At 41.8% G+C, this 16,137-nt stretch overlaps 1 protein-coding gene across 3 annotated transcripts in view; it reads left to right on the top strand.

The window, feature by feature from the left end:
- The window catches only part of swt1 (SWT1 RNA endoribonuclease homolog), a 120,437-nt gene extending 117,277 nt beyond the window's left edge, over positions 1 to 3,160 (top strand). For all 3 annotated transcript variants that reach the window (XM_067990496.1, XM_067990497.1, XM_067990495.1), the window contains one exon: positions 2,889 to 3,160. In XM_067990496.1, the coding sequence (XP_067846597.1) occupies positions 2,889 to 2,994 (106 nt within the window). In that variant the 3' untranslated portion in view covers positions 2,995 to 3,160. The remainder of the gene's footprint in view (positions 1 to 2,888) is intronic.
- The last annotated feature ends 12,977 nt before the right edge of the window (positions 3,161 to 16,137 follow it).

Below are 16,137 nucleotides of genomic sequence, written 5' to 3'. Positions count from 1 at the left end.
TATTCAAGACTGAGATTGATAGATTTTTGGGGTCTAGGGGAAACGAGGGATATGGGGATCGGGCGGGAAAGTGGAGTTAAGGTCGAAGATCAGACATGATCTTATTGAATGGCGGAGCTGGCTCGAGGGGCCGTATCTCCTGCTCCTAATTCTTATTTTCTTATGTTCTTAACACTTGGAGTACTGTGCACACTTAGGTCACCACACTTCAGGGGCATACATGTATTACGGAGGGAGCAAAAAGGAGCAATGAGAATTATTCCAAGTATAAAACATAAGTCTGGAGAGAACATGGTTAGGTGGGGACATCATGAAGGTATATAAAAAATTAAATGGAATAGATAAGGTGATCCCTATGTTTAGTAAAACGAGAGGGGGTGATTTTCAACTTTGTTGCCTGGACAATAATCTGCCGGAGTGGATCGCTCGCCCGTTGTAGAACCCAACCATTTTGTCAACCATTGAAATCAATGAAATGGAAATCAGACGGTTTCTATAACGAATGGACAATCTGCTCTGCCAAGTTACTGCCCAAGTGGTGAGGTTGAAAATTATCGCAGAGAACATAAATTTAAATTAGTGAAAAATAAATTTCAAGCAAATATTAGGGGAAAAAACCTTTACTCAAAGGGAGATAAATGTTTGGAATAATCTGCCTAGGAATGAAGTAAAGCCAAAGACATTACGAGAATTCAAAATGCAGTTGGATGTTAGGCTTCGGCTAAATGGCCTACTCCTGTTCCTATGTTACTATGGATGAATTGGAGAATTAGAGGGGTGAGCTTTGATGGTCAGATGGCCTCTTCTCCCCTTTGACTTTTTATTATGTTCCTCTGAATTGTTCTGGCCATCTAGCCACACTTAGCTTTGTCACGTTGTCTACACATTCAAAGTGATTCATCTGCTGCCACTCCGAGATCTCACCCTGTGATCGTTCAGTTCCATTCATTGTGTGCTTTTGTTGCAAGCTTTTTCTACCAATATGCAATACTTTACATTTATCAGCTTTAAATTGTCTGCCCAATTGCAAATCGTTAACTGCATCCTCAGTTAATTGCTCTCCCTATTGTATTACAGTACAAGCATGTGGAGGTTATGCCAGAGTTTTACAGTGTACTGATCAGAGAACATTTGGAGGACTCAATTCTTGCCACCATGCCACAAGAAAGATATATGTGCATTGCAAAGATACAGGGAAGAGCTGCAAGACTAATCTGAAATGTAAAGCAAATTAATTATGAGGAAAGATTAGAAAAGCTCTTAATGCAAACCTCTAGGATCATCCTTGTGTTTTTCCTTTGCACCACCTCCAGGGCTTGAATGGGACACAGTACTCAAGGTGTGGTCTGACCAGAGCACTATACAGCTTGGTCATGACTTCCTCTGAATTGTATTCTACTGTTTTGGCCATGCAGTTCAATATTCTCTTGACTTTGTTGTTTGCTGCTCTGCAGTGATTGGACGTTTTGATCGTTGAGTCTACTAAGATTCCTAGGTATTTTTTGACTTCATTATATCTGCATTAAATTTCATTGGCCATTTTTCATTCATTTATATTTTGTCTTGCTCATTCCATAATTTCTGAACTGCCTCCTCCGATTGCACAGCCTTTCTTAGTTTGGTGTCATCGTCAAATTAGACCAATTTGCATTGGGTTTCTGAGTTCAAATCATCGATGTAAATGGTGGACCCTACTTAGCACTTCCCCCAGTCCAACGTAACTTCTCTAACAAGTAAGCGTCGTTCTCTACCCTTCAGCTAATTTCTTATCCATACTCAAAAAAAATTTACCTTGAATCCCTAATAATTTGATTTTAACTGGAAATCTAGGCACAATACATCATAGAGCTCATCATAGAGCACTTGAGATGTCACTTCCTCAAACAAGTCAAGGAAGTTGTTCAGGCAGAATCTTCCTTCTGAATACATGTTAAAGTGATGAGCTTTAGTGTATTTTTATATGTATTTATTTTGCACCACTTAAACCAAACATACAGTATCTTTATACCTCTGGTACAAATTTGGCACAGATAGCAGATTTAAGGCACTGCACGTTAGCATCACCAAGTTATACATGCATTTGCTTTTAATGTTAGGCCCTTTACTGATCTTAGAAACTTAAGAAGGTAGTCCCAGTGCAGACTGCCTAGAATGTATTTTATTTTTAAAGTTTAAAAAGTTGGCTTCATGCCAGTTTCAGTTATACTGTTTTTTTTAATGCATTGATGTAATGCAAAACACACATCGTATTGATGAAGTAGAGCTGCTCCATTTATTATAAGTTTGCACAGTATTAAAAAAGAAAATCATAGAAACAGGGGGAGACTGTTTGTCCCGTTGTGCCTATGCATTGTTAGCTGCTACATCGGGATTATCCGATGTACCAGTGCTTCTCTAATGTATGTTAAAATCTGTTAGTTGGCTGTCTAAATACTTTTGAGGTCAGTCTGTGCATTCAAAGTTTACATCCGTAGAGACGTGGTGATCACAGTACAGATGAATATAAAGCTGAATAGTTACGGAGCTGTTTTGTGGAGATGCTGCTCTGTTTTGTGCTGTATTCTGTTGACATTACAGCAAAGAGATTTCAAACGTTTTTTTAGAACCTCTCAGCAGTTTGACTTTGGGTAGATTGTGGGCTTCTTAAATTAGTTTAATCCAAAGAAAATAAACTGGTCTATTTTCTTTGGGCTGGAAAGTATTAGGATGGAAAGTACAAATATCTAATATGGATTTTGTTGGATTGCATGAAATTATATAAATATTGCTGTTAAAATAGGGCTCATAAAATATAATTTTTACCACATACAACATGTCAGCAGGATGTTAGACATTTCTAGTAAATTGCATTTTTTTTAAGAAGATTAATCTGTTTCTTTTCTTTTCAGGAAGAAGCTGATAGTTGGTTACAGCCAGTTGGCTGAGTTAACCTACAGTTTGGAGCAATGCAATGCAGCATTGTGTCTAGAGGCCAGAAAAAGAGGCTTAGTTTAAAACTGCTCGCCGATCGTACTCCAACATTTCTCCACAAACTGGATTTAGTTCATTATTTTTTACTAATGCTCATCTCTTGTTGTGAGAACAATAAAATTCTCTGTATCAGAGGTAAAAATGTAAAAGGTTTTGTTACGGTGCTATTTAAATAAAAGAAAACAAATTATACACTGCCTAATACCATGCAAAAAATTTATCAAAGGAGCACTAGATCTAATGTTTCTCTCTCTCTCAAATCCTATACGGAGTGTAAAACAATGTGTTATTGACCATTCATTCTGAATTGCTTTAGGACCTGGAACCATTTACAATGGCACGTAGTGGTCCTCATTTCCAGTTTTACAGAGGCCTTAGAAAGTAAATCTGATTGGAAAATAGTACTTCAATCGCCAACAAAATTTACAGGGAATTTGTGTTTCCTTAGCCCCGTCAACAATGACATTCTGAGCAGTTATCCAGCTACAAACAGCTTCTTTCCAGTAGGCTATGTTCAACCTTGTTTTGATTTTACTTTTTTATACTGCATTTTAAATTTTCCCAGAAATTGTAGCCACCAAATTTACAAAAAATCTTTTTTTTTTATATACTCCATGTACAAATTTTGATATAATTGAATTTGGAATCTATAAGGATACTTTACCTATATAATGTCCAATGGAATAGGACAACTGTCTTTTCCCCTCTGTTAAGTGTTCAGATACAGGACAGCCTGACAGGATGAAAGTCTCCTCTCAATGGCTGTAAGGATTCTAAATTAAATGAGATTGGCAAATTTCAATCAAACTCCTAGTGGGAAAATGCACACTGCACAAAACAGCCAATAGGTCAGTACTAATTGACATCAAATCTTCAGTCCCGTTCGGAGGTACCAGAGTGATGGCTGCTGTGCCTTTGTGAGGTTGGGGTTCAAGACACATTGTTGAGTGTGTGTAAAATGGGTCTGTCTAATTAGCCTCCATTATTATGGATCTTTGGAGCAGTTGCATGCTGAAAAAGTTTTCCATTCTCCACCACCAAACCTCAACACCCACCCCAGCCACCAGATTATTTTTCTTTAAAAAACATTCTTTCATCTTGATTAAGGAGGTGACCATTCCTTTTTATGTTTTCCCTTCTGTATCCCTAGAGACTTTTGTCAGTTTTTAGGCATTGTACAGACTCCAGAAAGTTGAGCATCAGAGTTTGTTTTTGAACAAAGCTGCTGTTTTTTTATATTTTTTGACAGGCTTTCTTATTTTCTTGTGTGGACATTAAACTCCATAACTGGTATATGTTTGTAAGACAATTTTTTGTACAGATTTTGCTGCTGAGAAGTTTCAAAATTTGTGGAGTTTGTGATCAAGACTTCTCAGTTTCTGCCAACTTTGGTGTCAATTGACCCATTGAATTTAGAAACCAGTCACAGTACCAGAAAATTTCTGATCACATTAAAAAATGGAGGATTTGATATTGAGCAGGATCACAACAGTCAGTACCCCACACCCAGGGAGTAAACTAACTGCAAAAGGAACTGCAACATTCCTTCAGAAGCTATTCTGATTGAAATAGATCATAGGATAGATACTCCACAGAGGTCAAAGTAGGTCCAGATTCCACTATCTGAAAGATTTTCGCAGGGCTAGTGTCCATGCCATTAGTTCCTTCCTGTCTGAGGTGAAACCAGGGTCTTTGGGTTGTTGGGATGGTGCCAAAATTCTGACCATGTCTGCCACCGTTGTCCTATATCTCAAATTACTTACCACATTTACTCTCTTGAGCCTCTAACAACCATGGGCATATTAATTGCACTGCTGGCTGTCCAGTAAGTAAAGTGGATCATTCCTGACTGTGAATAATGCCACTAAAAAGTCAGCAAACTTTTTGTTATAAAAATAGAAACTGCTGGAAACACTCAGCAGCTCAGGCAGCAACTGTGGAGAGAACAGACTAGTTAATATTTCAAGTATTTAAAAAGGAACAGAACAAGGGGAAGGTGCGCGCACACACACACACACACACACACACACGCACAGGAAAAGAAATAGAATGACCTGTGAAGTGCTTAAGTGGAGATAAGAAGATGGTTAAATGCAGAAGTGATATTAGCACAAGACAGTAGGATGCATGATGAAAAAAATCAAAGAAATAAAAGATACATACCAGAGTTTGTGAATAGCTTAAAGAGGTGAGGGATATGCAGGTAGAGAGGGGGCATTTAAACTGGCAGAGCAGAACAGGCTCCACTGGCCCAGCAGCTTTGTAGAAGAAAAGGGCAGGTCGACTCCAAGGGTGCAGACCACCTTGCCCAGCACTGTGTTTCTACAGAGGGTCTTCACTCAACCTGCTCCTTGTGTTCGGTGGTGGGATCATGTTGAAAACAGCAGAAGATGATGAATTGAATGCAGAGGCTGGTGAGGTGGAAGGTGAGGACAAGCAGGACCCTGGGTTTGGGGGGGTGGGGGGTGGGTAGGAATCCCCGGTTGAAGAAAAGGAGGGTATTTTGTCGTTATATTTAATAATATTTTTTAAAAGGTGAGAGACTAAGAAATGTTGGTAGTCAGAGGGATTTGGGTGTCCTTGTACATGAATCACAGGAAGTTAACATGCAGGTACAGCAAGCAATTAGGAAGTCAAATGGTATGTTAGCCTTTATTGCAAGGAGGTTGGAGTGTAAGGGTAAGCTGCAATTATATTGGGCTTTGGTGAGACCACACCTGGAGTACTGTACAGTTTTGGTCTCCTTACCTAAGGAGAGATATACTTGCCTTAGAGGGGGGGGTACAACGAAGGTTCACTAGATTGATTCCTGGAATGAGATGGTTGTCCTGTGAGGAGAGATTGAGTAGAATGGGCCTATATTCTCTGGAGTTTAGAAAAATGAGAGGTGATCTCATTGAAACGGATAAAATTCTGAGAGGGCATTACAGGGCAGTTGCCGAGAGGCTGTTTCCCAGGCTGGAGAGTCTAGAACTAGAGGTCATAGTTTCAAGATAAGGGGTCGGCCATTTAGGACTGAGATGATGAAATATTTCTTCACTCAGAGGGTTGTGAATCTTTGGAATTCTCTACCCCAGAGGGCTGTGGATGCTCAGTCATTGAGTATATTCAAGACTGAGATCGATGGATATTTGGACACTAAGGGAATCAAGGGATATGGGAATCAGGGAAAGTGGAGTTGAGGTCGAAGATCAGCCATGATTTTATTGAATGGCAGAGCAGACTCGAGGGCCCGTATGGCCTACTCCTGCTCCTATTTCTTATGTTCTTACATGTCTCGGTGACGTTACTTGTGTTGAAAAATATCATTTCCTGAAAACATCATGATGTGAATGAGACACAGCTATTCTGCTCACCCCAAGTGGAAATAATTCTCATTTTTCATTATATTATATACTTGCTTTCTTCGTTGAAAGAACTGAGGGAGTAATTCTGAGCTGGGCCTTATAGACACTGTAGGACGGGGATGACATAAGTCTTTATGCAAAAATTTCTAAAATATGGGCTATTGTTTGATGTGGAGGATGACCTTTGAATAGTAAGGAAGAACCTACCCATGACAGCAAAAATTAATAAAAATTACATAATAGAGTATGGATGACAAATTTATTTTGTTAAATTATGTAATCTTAATCAGCATTTGCTATTATATGAAATTAAATGCACCAAGAATAATTGTGACATCAATGAACTTTGATCTTAGACTATTTGTAATTAAGTTTAATATTTTTGGTAAGAGATGACCATTCTACAGAATGAAGCACACTTCCTCTTTGTTTAATCAGTGTCAGCATCAAACACTCCTGGATTTGGTATGATGTGGGCCACGTGCAGGATGAAACTCCTATGCCTTATCCCCAACCTCAACAGGCTTCCCTTCAATGCACCAATATGAGTTTTTCTACTTCCCATATTTGTGGACTCTGGGGTTGAATCAGTTTGGTGCTGTGGACATCTTCCCACTAGCATGTTAGATTCAGATTTTTCAATCCATTGTTTAAGGTTGAATTTGAACAGCTTCCAACAAGTGAAAGAATGATGCGCTTTCTCACTGCTCTACCTCATCAGACCTGATCTGAATTGGGTCACATGTTGTTTTAAAGTGAGTTGGCATAACTATACTTGATAGTCCTATAATTTAACTGTTTAGTAGATTGATCATTTTAAACAGTCTACAAGTCAGAACTCGAGGCTGCTTTTTGAGTAGATGTTTATAATTACTTCCCCAATGTTTCTATTTTTTTTTTCTAAGGACTGAAGATTGTTACAAGCAAACTAACGCTGCATTTTTAACTCAAAACAAAGTACACCACACCATGTTAAAAAAGTAACACTAGTGTGGGAAGAGATCCAAAATGAATTCCTTAAATGTCCCAAATTGAGCAATTATTTAACAAAAATTCAATCAGATTATTTAGGATTGTTCTGTTTTTTTCAGGAACCATAAAATGCCTTGTATGCATGCACTGCCAAATGTTGCCCCACCATATTGGTGGGCTACCAGTTATGTACATAGGATTTTTAAAAAAGCCCATCAGGCCCATACAGATAAAAGTCCATGGAGCCATAGGGACAAAGGTATGGGGTATTTAAACAATAAACATTTACAACCTGATGGCTAAAGAGATAGTTTGGAGGAGGAGGGAAGAGAATAAACCTTGGCATTTGAGTTGTGGGAGATACGCAGCCTTGTGGTAATGGTATATTTGGTTGAACTCTGGTACTTGAAAGGAAAAAAAATTGCAGGGCGGGGGAGTGGGACTAGCTGGATTGCTCTTGCATAGAGCTGGCGCATACTAGATGGGCCGAATGGCCTCCTTCCGTGCTGTAATCTTTCTATGATTCTAATTTAATGGTGATGCTGATAGATGATCCTGTGGTAATGGTGCATCAAAGTGCCTTGTTTTGAGCAGTTAACTACTACTTAACATTTGTTTCACAAACATCTGGCAATCTGGAATTTTAAACAAGGTTAACTCCACATTCGTCCGAAGTTTTCGTCCCTAACTGCTATGCTTATCATATGGGTACTTGTGTGATTTATAAATGGTACTTTGTTGGTGAATTTTGTGCTTATAAAGGTGATAAGGATGATTATCGTGCTAGGGAATGGAACACTTTCCATCTTGAGCACTGAGTCAGCATCAGATGTGCCCAGGTCAGTTACAGCAGGGTTAGATGCAGAATAAAACTTTCTCTACTCTGGCCTACCAATGTCCCTCAGCCCCATCCTCGAAAAGCATGCCCCATTGCACCAGTGTGACATTTTTTCTCAAATTCTCACACCAACCACCCAATGGTTCTCTGCCTGACGTCGTCAATTTAGGTCTGAATTGAGACTAGGAATTGAATTAAGACTACCTAAAGTCATTTCAGCTTTTGTGATTTGTAACAAAGCCATGTACAGGACCCATTTTAATAACGGCTGTACCCAACTGAAAGACTACACTATAACAGTCCTCCATAGCAGCATAGCCTATTATGTTCTCAGATATCAGCTTTGGCATGATGGCATATACCCAATATCCCTTGAAACACACATTGACGGAACCTGACACTCAAATCATACAGTGCCAGATGTAAATGACTCATTAGCTTTTACCCAGTATCTGCTGTACACAGCATTGGTAGGAAAATCAATATATCATTAGAATAAGGAAAATTACCGTAATACTTAGGATGACTTAAGAAGATATTATATGTTGTTATTAGCTTTGTTAGTACAGATGAACTTTCTTTTGTTAGCAGTTTATACCTGGGAGCTATTACGATAAGGATGATAGTACTAGGAATTGGAACATTTTCCATCTTGATCAGATGTTTCACACATTGAATTTTTCAATGAAACAGCCCACTAAAATGCATGGAAAAATATGCCATGTTTACTAGGTAATTTTGGTGCCCTGTTCAAGAGCTGCTTTAATTTGGTTTTGTGTTGTGTTGGTGCTGCTGGCTCCTGAAGTGCTCATCTCATACAGCTGGCGCCAATTCTGAGTAAACTTGCCAGATTTGCTAAGTCCGGCTTTTGGTAAGACCCATTATTTTTAACCTGCAGTGTAAAAATAAAACATAGAACAGTATAAAACCAACAATAGATTACCATTTTAATGTTCCTTTCCCCTTTTAAATATCGTTGGCACTCCTTTGGTTTGTAATTGGCACATTTTAATTGTAATGTTAGACACATTGGGCTCTATTTTAGCACCCGCGATCGGGTGCATTCCTGGCTGGAGGGGCTCCGAAAATTGGGGATTCCCAGGGGCGGGGCGGGAGCCCGGCTTCAACCCGCCCACTTCCGGGTTTCCCACAGACGCGCTGACATGCGCGCACAGCCCCCGCATGTGGGACTCCCGCCGGCAATTAAAGCCAGCAGGGTGCCACTTAAGCTATTTATTTTGGTATTTCAGGTCGTTTACAGACCTGATTAACGAGATATTTTAGGAGGGTTGGGATTTTACAAACAACTGGGACTGTTTCCCGTACTGGGGGAAACACTCCCAGTTCAAATGGACGTGTTGCAGCCATCAGCCTGTGGCAGCTGCAAAGTTCCATTTGACAGGTTGGGTGGGGAGACCCTCACTCGTTGCAGGAGGCCACTCTGTCACTTTGGACAAAGTTTGGCCTCGACCACCCTCCTCCTAACAATAAAATTCACAAACTTGCATACTTACCCCGGGGTCCAGACACATGTACCTACCTTGCGGACCCCCTCAGATGTACATCTTCCGGATGGGGGCCGCTGTAGCTGCAGTCATGACCTCCTCGGAGGCCGAACAGCCTCACCGGCCACGCCGTCCACCTCTGACACGTGGAGCTCCACAACACAGTGCTGTGACACATCCACCTGTACAGCAGGAGGGAGGGCTACCGCAGAGAGAGATGCGTCGCAGAGGGCACTACCCTCGCCACAGGGTCCACAGAACGAGGCTCAGCTTCCTGGACCTCTCTGAGCAGCAGTGCACACAGAGGCTCAGAGTCACTTGACATGCAGTCGTGGACATCTGCAGCCTCCTTCATGCCGAGCTGCTCCCGGCTGGCCCGAGCACCATCTTCTTACCTGTTGCTGTCAAAGTCACCACTGCCCTCAACAACTTCTCCTCCACGTCCTTCCAGGGTGCCACCGGGGACATCGCCGACGTGTCTCAGTCGTCTGCACAAAAGAGCCCTGCAAATACACCTACACCCACTCTGCAGTGACACAATGGGTGGCATCAGTTGTGGGTCTTCATTGTGATCCTCAGGAAAGGGCATTATTGCACAAACCAGACAAGATTCGCAAAGACGTGGCAGTAGTGGTGCCAATATAATATGTAATGTGAGTTGGTCAGAAATGAAATATAAATAAAAACCATGACAAACCCTCAAACACCCTTGTGCATCCCCTTCATGCTCACGACACATTTGCCTTACGCTTCTACTGCACATATGTGATGCATGCCCTGTGGCTGCAGCACAGGTAGTGGCAGGTTGAGTGAGGCTGACTGTGAAAGAGATGCATGAGAGGGTGAGTATGAGATTGTATGAGGATTGGGTTTGAGTGGTAGTGGCGGGATGAGTACTGGTGAGGTGAGTAAGTGCAGGTAAGATGAGGATGAGGTTTGAGTGGGTGTGAGGGATGATGTGTTGGCAATGCAGAAGGAGATGTGGGGTGGGGGCGGTGATGTGGCAGACGGAGTATAGGGGAATGAGTAAGTGTACTCACTTTGGCTGACCTACTTAGGTCATTGCAGCGCCTCCTGCACTGTAAGTTGGTGGTGCAGGTGACCTCCTCTGCCACCTCGAGCCAGGCCTTCTTGGTGGCAGAGGCAGGCCACTTCCTCCCGCCCGCCATGGGGCGGATCTCTGTCCTCCCCCTCCTCCTCACCCCATCCAATGATACCTGGAGTGAGGCATCATTAAACCTGGGAGCAGCCTTCCCCCTGGGCTGCTCCATGCTGTAATTTTTCCTATTTCTTGCAGCATCAGTCAGTGGAGGACTGCCCCTTTAAATAGGGCTCTTCCAGCTGACTGACCTTACTGCGCATGCGCAGTCCGCCTGCTGCGCAGCTCAGCAGTGGGAAACCCGGAAGACCAGGTAAGTGGATCCAATCAGCCTGCGATTGCGCGCGGGGCAGACTGATTTCACCCAATCGCCCCCCCGCCCGAACCCGCCGCCCTGGTAATATCGGGCCCATTGTTACCGCTGAAAAAATGTTCACCAAGGCTTGTATACAGGGAACACAAATGATAAACACATTACAGATTACAGCAATATACAGAAAATTCTTGCACATAGCACACATCCATCACACATGCAAAATGCCCATTGTTCTAAAATATTCCAATTAGCTCAAATTTCCCATGAAATTTTCAGATTGGCCCCAAGTCTCCAGGAAACCAACCAAAAAACACTTTGCCACTTCACTGTTTCTGTGCATATTTCTCTCAAATTTCTTCCCAAGTCCACTTAACCATGAGAGATCCCAGGCGATCCACTAGTCTATTTAAAAAAAACTAAAACCGCTGCACATAAACCACCTCACAGGAGTGTGCACTGCGGATGTTGCATCAAATGCATTGCGAACTTCCCTGGCTTATAAACAGGAGTTTAGAGCAGATTGTTCCACCTGTCCCCCACCCCACCAAAAAAAAATCTGATATGGCAACAGTGCCTCTTTAACAATTATTGGTATTACTGTTTTGCTCACAGGTAATTTTATTAATCGGTTCATTTGTAATTTGTAAACAGCATAATATAAAATGTCTTGTAAATTTCTACCAAAAATATTACTGTGTGATCTTATGCATTAGGTCATTTTGTCAAATAAAAAATTTGAATGCTATATAAATGCAAGTTGTTTTTACCCCATCTGACCCTAGTCTTTATCAGACTCATTTTCTCCAATGAAGTCCACAACTTGCTGCCTCGACTACCCTCTAACCTAAATCCTGACAACCTAACTTCCCTTTTGTTGGTGCATGTTTACTGACATTGTCGGCTGCTCCCTTTCTTTTTTCATGCATTATTTCCATTCTTTTTAAAACTCCATCTCCTTATGAATTTGGTTAGTAGTAGCATTTTTTGCCTCTTGAGTCAGAATATTGCAGGTTCAAGCCCCACTCCAAGACTTGAGCGCATAATCCCAGCTCACGTTTTAGTGCAGTATTGAAGGAGTGCTGAATTATTGGTGGTAATAACCTCCTGATGAAATGTTAAACCGAGACTGTCTGCCAGTTCAGGTGGATTTTAAAAGATCTTTCACTCCTACAATCGTATCATTTCCTCAAGTGGGGTCCCCTCCAGCACTTGCACAGTTACCTGTACCCGCATTAGTGTGTCTCATTTTTGGTCTCCTATTATTTATCCATGTGCTACCCCTCAACAACATAATCCGCAAGCACGGGGTCAGCTTTTACATGTATGCCGATGACCCCCAATCTCTACCTTTCAGCCACCATGATTGACTGTACTATATGACTACCCATATAGCATTTAAGTCTTGAATGAATGGAAACTTCCTACAGTTCAAAATCAGAAAAATAAAAGCCATCCTGTTTGGCTCTCAAAAGCGTCTAAATGCCTCTTGCTTTAAGTCCAAGTCTATCTCCATCAACTTCCCTGGCTGCTCACTCAAGCTGAGCCAAGTTGCACTTATGCCCCACCTCACCCCCTCTACTTCTGAAACCATAGCTATGCTTTCAACGCCTCAAGAATCGATTCTCAAATGCTATTGCCCCCATTCTTGGCTAATCCAGATCTCGGTGGACTTGCTACTCCTACATAAAGTTCCATATGGTCATTGTCCCCAAGCTCCCTGTAACCTGGTGAATTGACTTCAAAATCCTTCTCTTTGACAAATAAAGCAATTCTGTCCTGTTTTAATCTGGTAGCTGTCCCTTTAATTCAGGCAGAAAAACGCTCGTTCAATGTCTCAGCCTATATCAATATATATGTTGCAAAATTTGTCTGCATTGTTTCCATGGTGACAGGTTTGAGCACAGGACTAACACATTTTAAATAGATACAGGCTTCATGTTTGGATTAGTTATGGATAAGACAGACACTTATTTTTGGATGCGGGTTTGTTATAAAAGTCTATTAAGCCGCAGCAATCAGTCAAGGTGTATAGAAAGAGTGAGCAGAGGAAAATAATGTAGGTGAGGCTGAGTCGAATAGATTGAAAACTTCACAGAAAAACAAAGTAGACGACCTAACTCCCGCAGTCAGTAAAGAATACAAGTTCTTTATAATAGAACAGATTAGTGTATAGATGGCAACCTTTTATTGTCTTTCCTTTCAAAGAAAGAGCTATTGGAATTTCTACTTTAATTACATTTTTTGTTTCGTAAATTCACTTAATAGGTTATACCTAGAATGAGTTCTGATGTGAGGCTCCATTACTTATCAAGGTCTGGAGAGAGAACCTATCAATATAGGGTAATCCCAGTAGACAGGATTTTCTGTTTGATATCTCAAGCACATTATCGAACATTGACCTCAACGTGAAGACCACTGAAGACACTCTAGAAAGTATAGGAAGTTGGGACTCATCTCTGAGAATGACCTCAGATTACAAGAGCTGGAAAATCTTGTGTTAAAAAAGGTAGGAAACACCCCAAAACACACCATAATGTTCAAATCCCTCCATGGTCTCGCTCCAGATCTTTTGTGAAGTCTTCTGTGATGTGTATATAGATTTTCAAAAGGGGTTTGATAAAGTGCCGCATAATAGGCTTGTCATCAAGACTGAAGCCCATGGAATAAAGGGGGCAGGAGCAGCATGGATACAGAATTGGCTAAGTAACAGGAAACAGAGAGTAGTGGTGAACGGTTGTTTTTCGGACTGGACGAACGTGTACAGTGGTGTTCCCCAGGGATCGGTACTAGGACCACTGCTTTTCTTGATATATATTAATGACTTGGACTTGGGTGTACAGGGCACAATTTCAAAATTTGCAGATGACACAAAACTTGGAAGTGTAATGAACAGAGAGAAGGATAGTGATAGATTTCAAGAGGATACAGGCAGGCTGGTGGCATAGGTGGACATGTGGCAGATGAAATTTAATTTAGAAAAATGCGAAGTGATACATTTTGGTAGGAAGAATGAGGAGAGGCAATATAAACTAAAGGGCACAACTCTAAAAGTGGTACAGAAACAAAGAGATCGGGGGGTATATGTACACAAATTGTTGAAGGTGACAGGGCAAGTTGAGAAAGTGGTTAAAAAAGCATATGGGATTCTGGGCTTTATAAATAGAGGCATAGAGTACAAAAGCAAGGAGGTTATGATGAACCTTTATAAAACACTGGTTCAGCCACAACTGGAGTATTGTGTCCAGTTCTGGGCACCGCACTTTAGGAAAGATGTGAAGGCCTTAGAGAGGGTGCAAAAGAGATTTACTAGAATGATTCCAGGGACGAGGGACTTTAGTTACGTGGATAAACTGGAGAAGCTGGGGTTGTTCTCCTTGGAACAGCGAAGGTTGAGAGGAGATTTGATCGAGGTATTCAAAATCATGAAGGGTCTAGACAGAGTAGATAGAGAGAAACTGTTCCCATTGGAGGAAGGATCAAGGACCAGAGGACATAGATTTGAGGTGATTGGCAAAAGAACCAAAGGCGACATGAGGAAAAACTTTTTTACACAGCGAGTGGTTATGATCTGGAATGCACTGCCTGAGGGGGTGGTGGAGGCAGATTCAATCGTGGTTTTCAAAAGGGAATTGGATAAGTACTTGAAAGGAAAATATTTGCAGGGCTACGGGGATAGGGCGGGGGAGTGGGACTAGCTGGATTGCTCTTGCATAGAGCCGGCACAGACTCAACAGGCCTAATGGCTTCCTTTCGCGCTGTAATCTTTCTATGATTCTGCAGCCAGATGTTCCAGCCTGTACTCTCCATTGCTCGAATTTCAGATTGCAGTATTTCCCCTGCCCTCCACGCCACCATTGGAAATCAAATCTTTCAACCTTTACCCCCTTGCCTTTGAGTACTCTCTCTTCCAAAAAAAACTTGCTGTCTCACTCCCTGCCTTCAAATGCCTTGCAAAAAAAAAACCTCCTTCTTCAACTATGTCTTTGTTCTCTCCCTGCTCCCTAAAATCAACTACCATTCCCCCTTCTAAAATGTTCGGATGTTCTTCGACATGAAGAGCAGATGTGCAAGTTGTGCCAGTAATTACTAGATTAAATTCCAGTAATGACGCTAAAATTGTATTGTCTCTAGAACTAAATTAATACTATTAAATAAATAAAAACTAGAAATGGCAGTGCAGGCTATGTGTTGGGTCTGTAATATGTGGGAGTTTGTGCACAGTGAGACTGTCCCAGATTGCCACATTTGCAGGAAATGTCCCTGCCTTGAGACGCTCCGGCTCCGAGTCATTGAGCTGGAGTGTGAGTTAGAGACACTGCGACACATAAGGGAGGGGGAGGAGTATCTGGATATTTTTCTCCAGACTACAGGCACACCTCAGAGGAAAGCACAGGTACAGGAAGGGCAGAGAGTGACTGTTAGTCAACGGGATAAGGGGAGAGCAAAGTAGAAAGGTTGTAGTCATAATGGATTCGATAATTAGGGGGATAGATAGTGTCCTCTGCAGCTGCGACCAAGAATCCAGAAGGGTGTGTTGCCTACCTGATGCAAAGGTAAAGGATATCTTGGAGCAACTGGAGAGCAACTTGGAAAGGGAGGGGAAGATCCAATTGTCGTGGTCCATGTTGGGACCAATGACATAAGAAAGAAAAGAGAGGAGGTCCTGCTACGGGAATATCAGGAGTTAGGAACTAAATTAAGAAGCAGGACCTCACGGGTAGTAATCTTGGGATTACTACCCAAGCCACGTGCTAATTGGCACAGGGAGATCAGGAAGATAAATGCATGGCTGAAAGACTGGTGTGATGAGGGGTTCCATTTCACGGGACACTGGCACCAGTACTGGGACAGGAAGAAGCTGTACCATTGGGATGGGCTCCACCTGAACCGGAATGGGACCAGTGTCCTATCGGAAAGGATAAATAGGGCTGTCGATATGACTTTAAACTAGTAAGATGGGGGGAGGGATCTGGTGAAGATAACATAAGTCTGAAGATAAAAGAAATAGGAAATGAGAGTAAAGGTCAGACCAAGGTAAGCAATAAGGGTAACGTAAATGGTCAGGGAGCAAATACAATTATAGAACACGA

Source organism: Heptranchias perlo, chromosome 9 (assembly GCF_035084215.1).
Source record: "Heptranchias perlo isolate sHepPer1 chromosome 9, sHepPer1.hap1, whole genome shotgun sequence".
Lineage (NCBI taxonomy): Eukaryota > Metazoa > Chordata > Chondrichthyes > Hexanchiformes > Hexanchidae > Heptranchias > Heptranchias perlo.
Note: the sequence above shows the minus strand (reverse complement) of the source record. Positions and strands in the feature narration are given on the sequence as shown.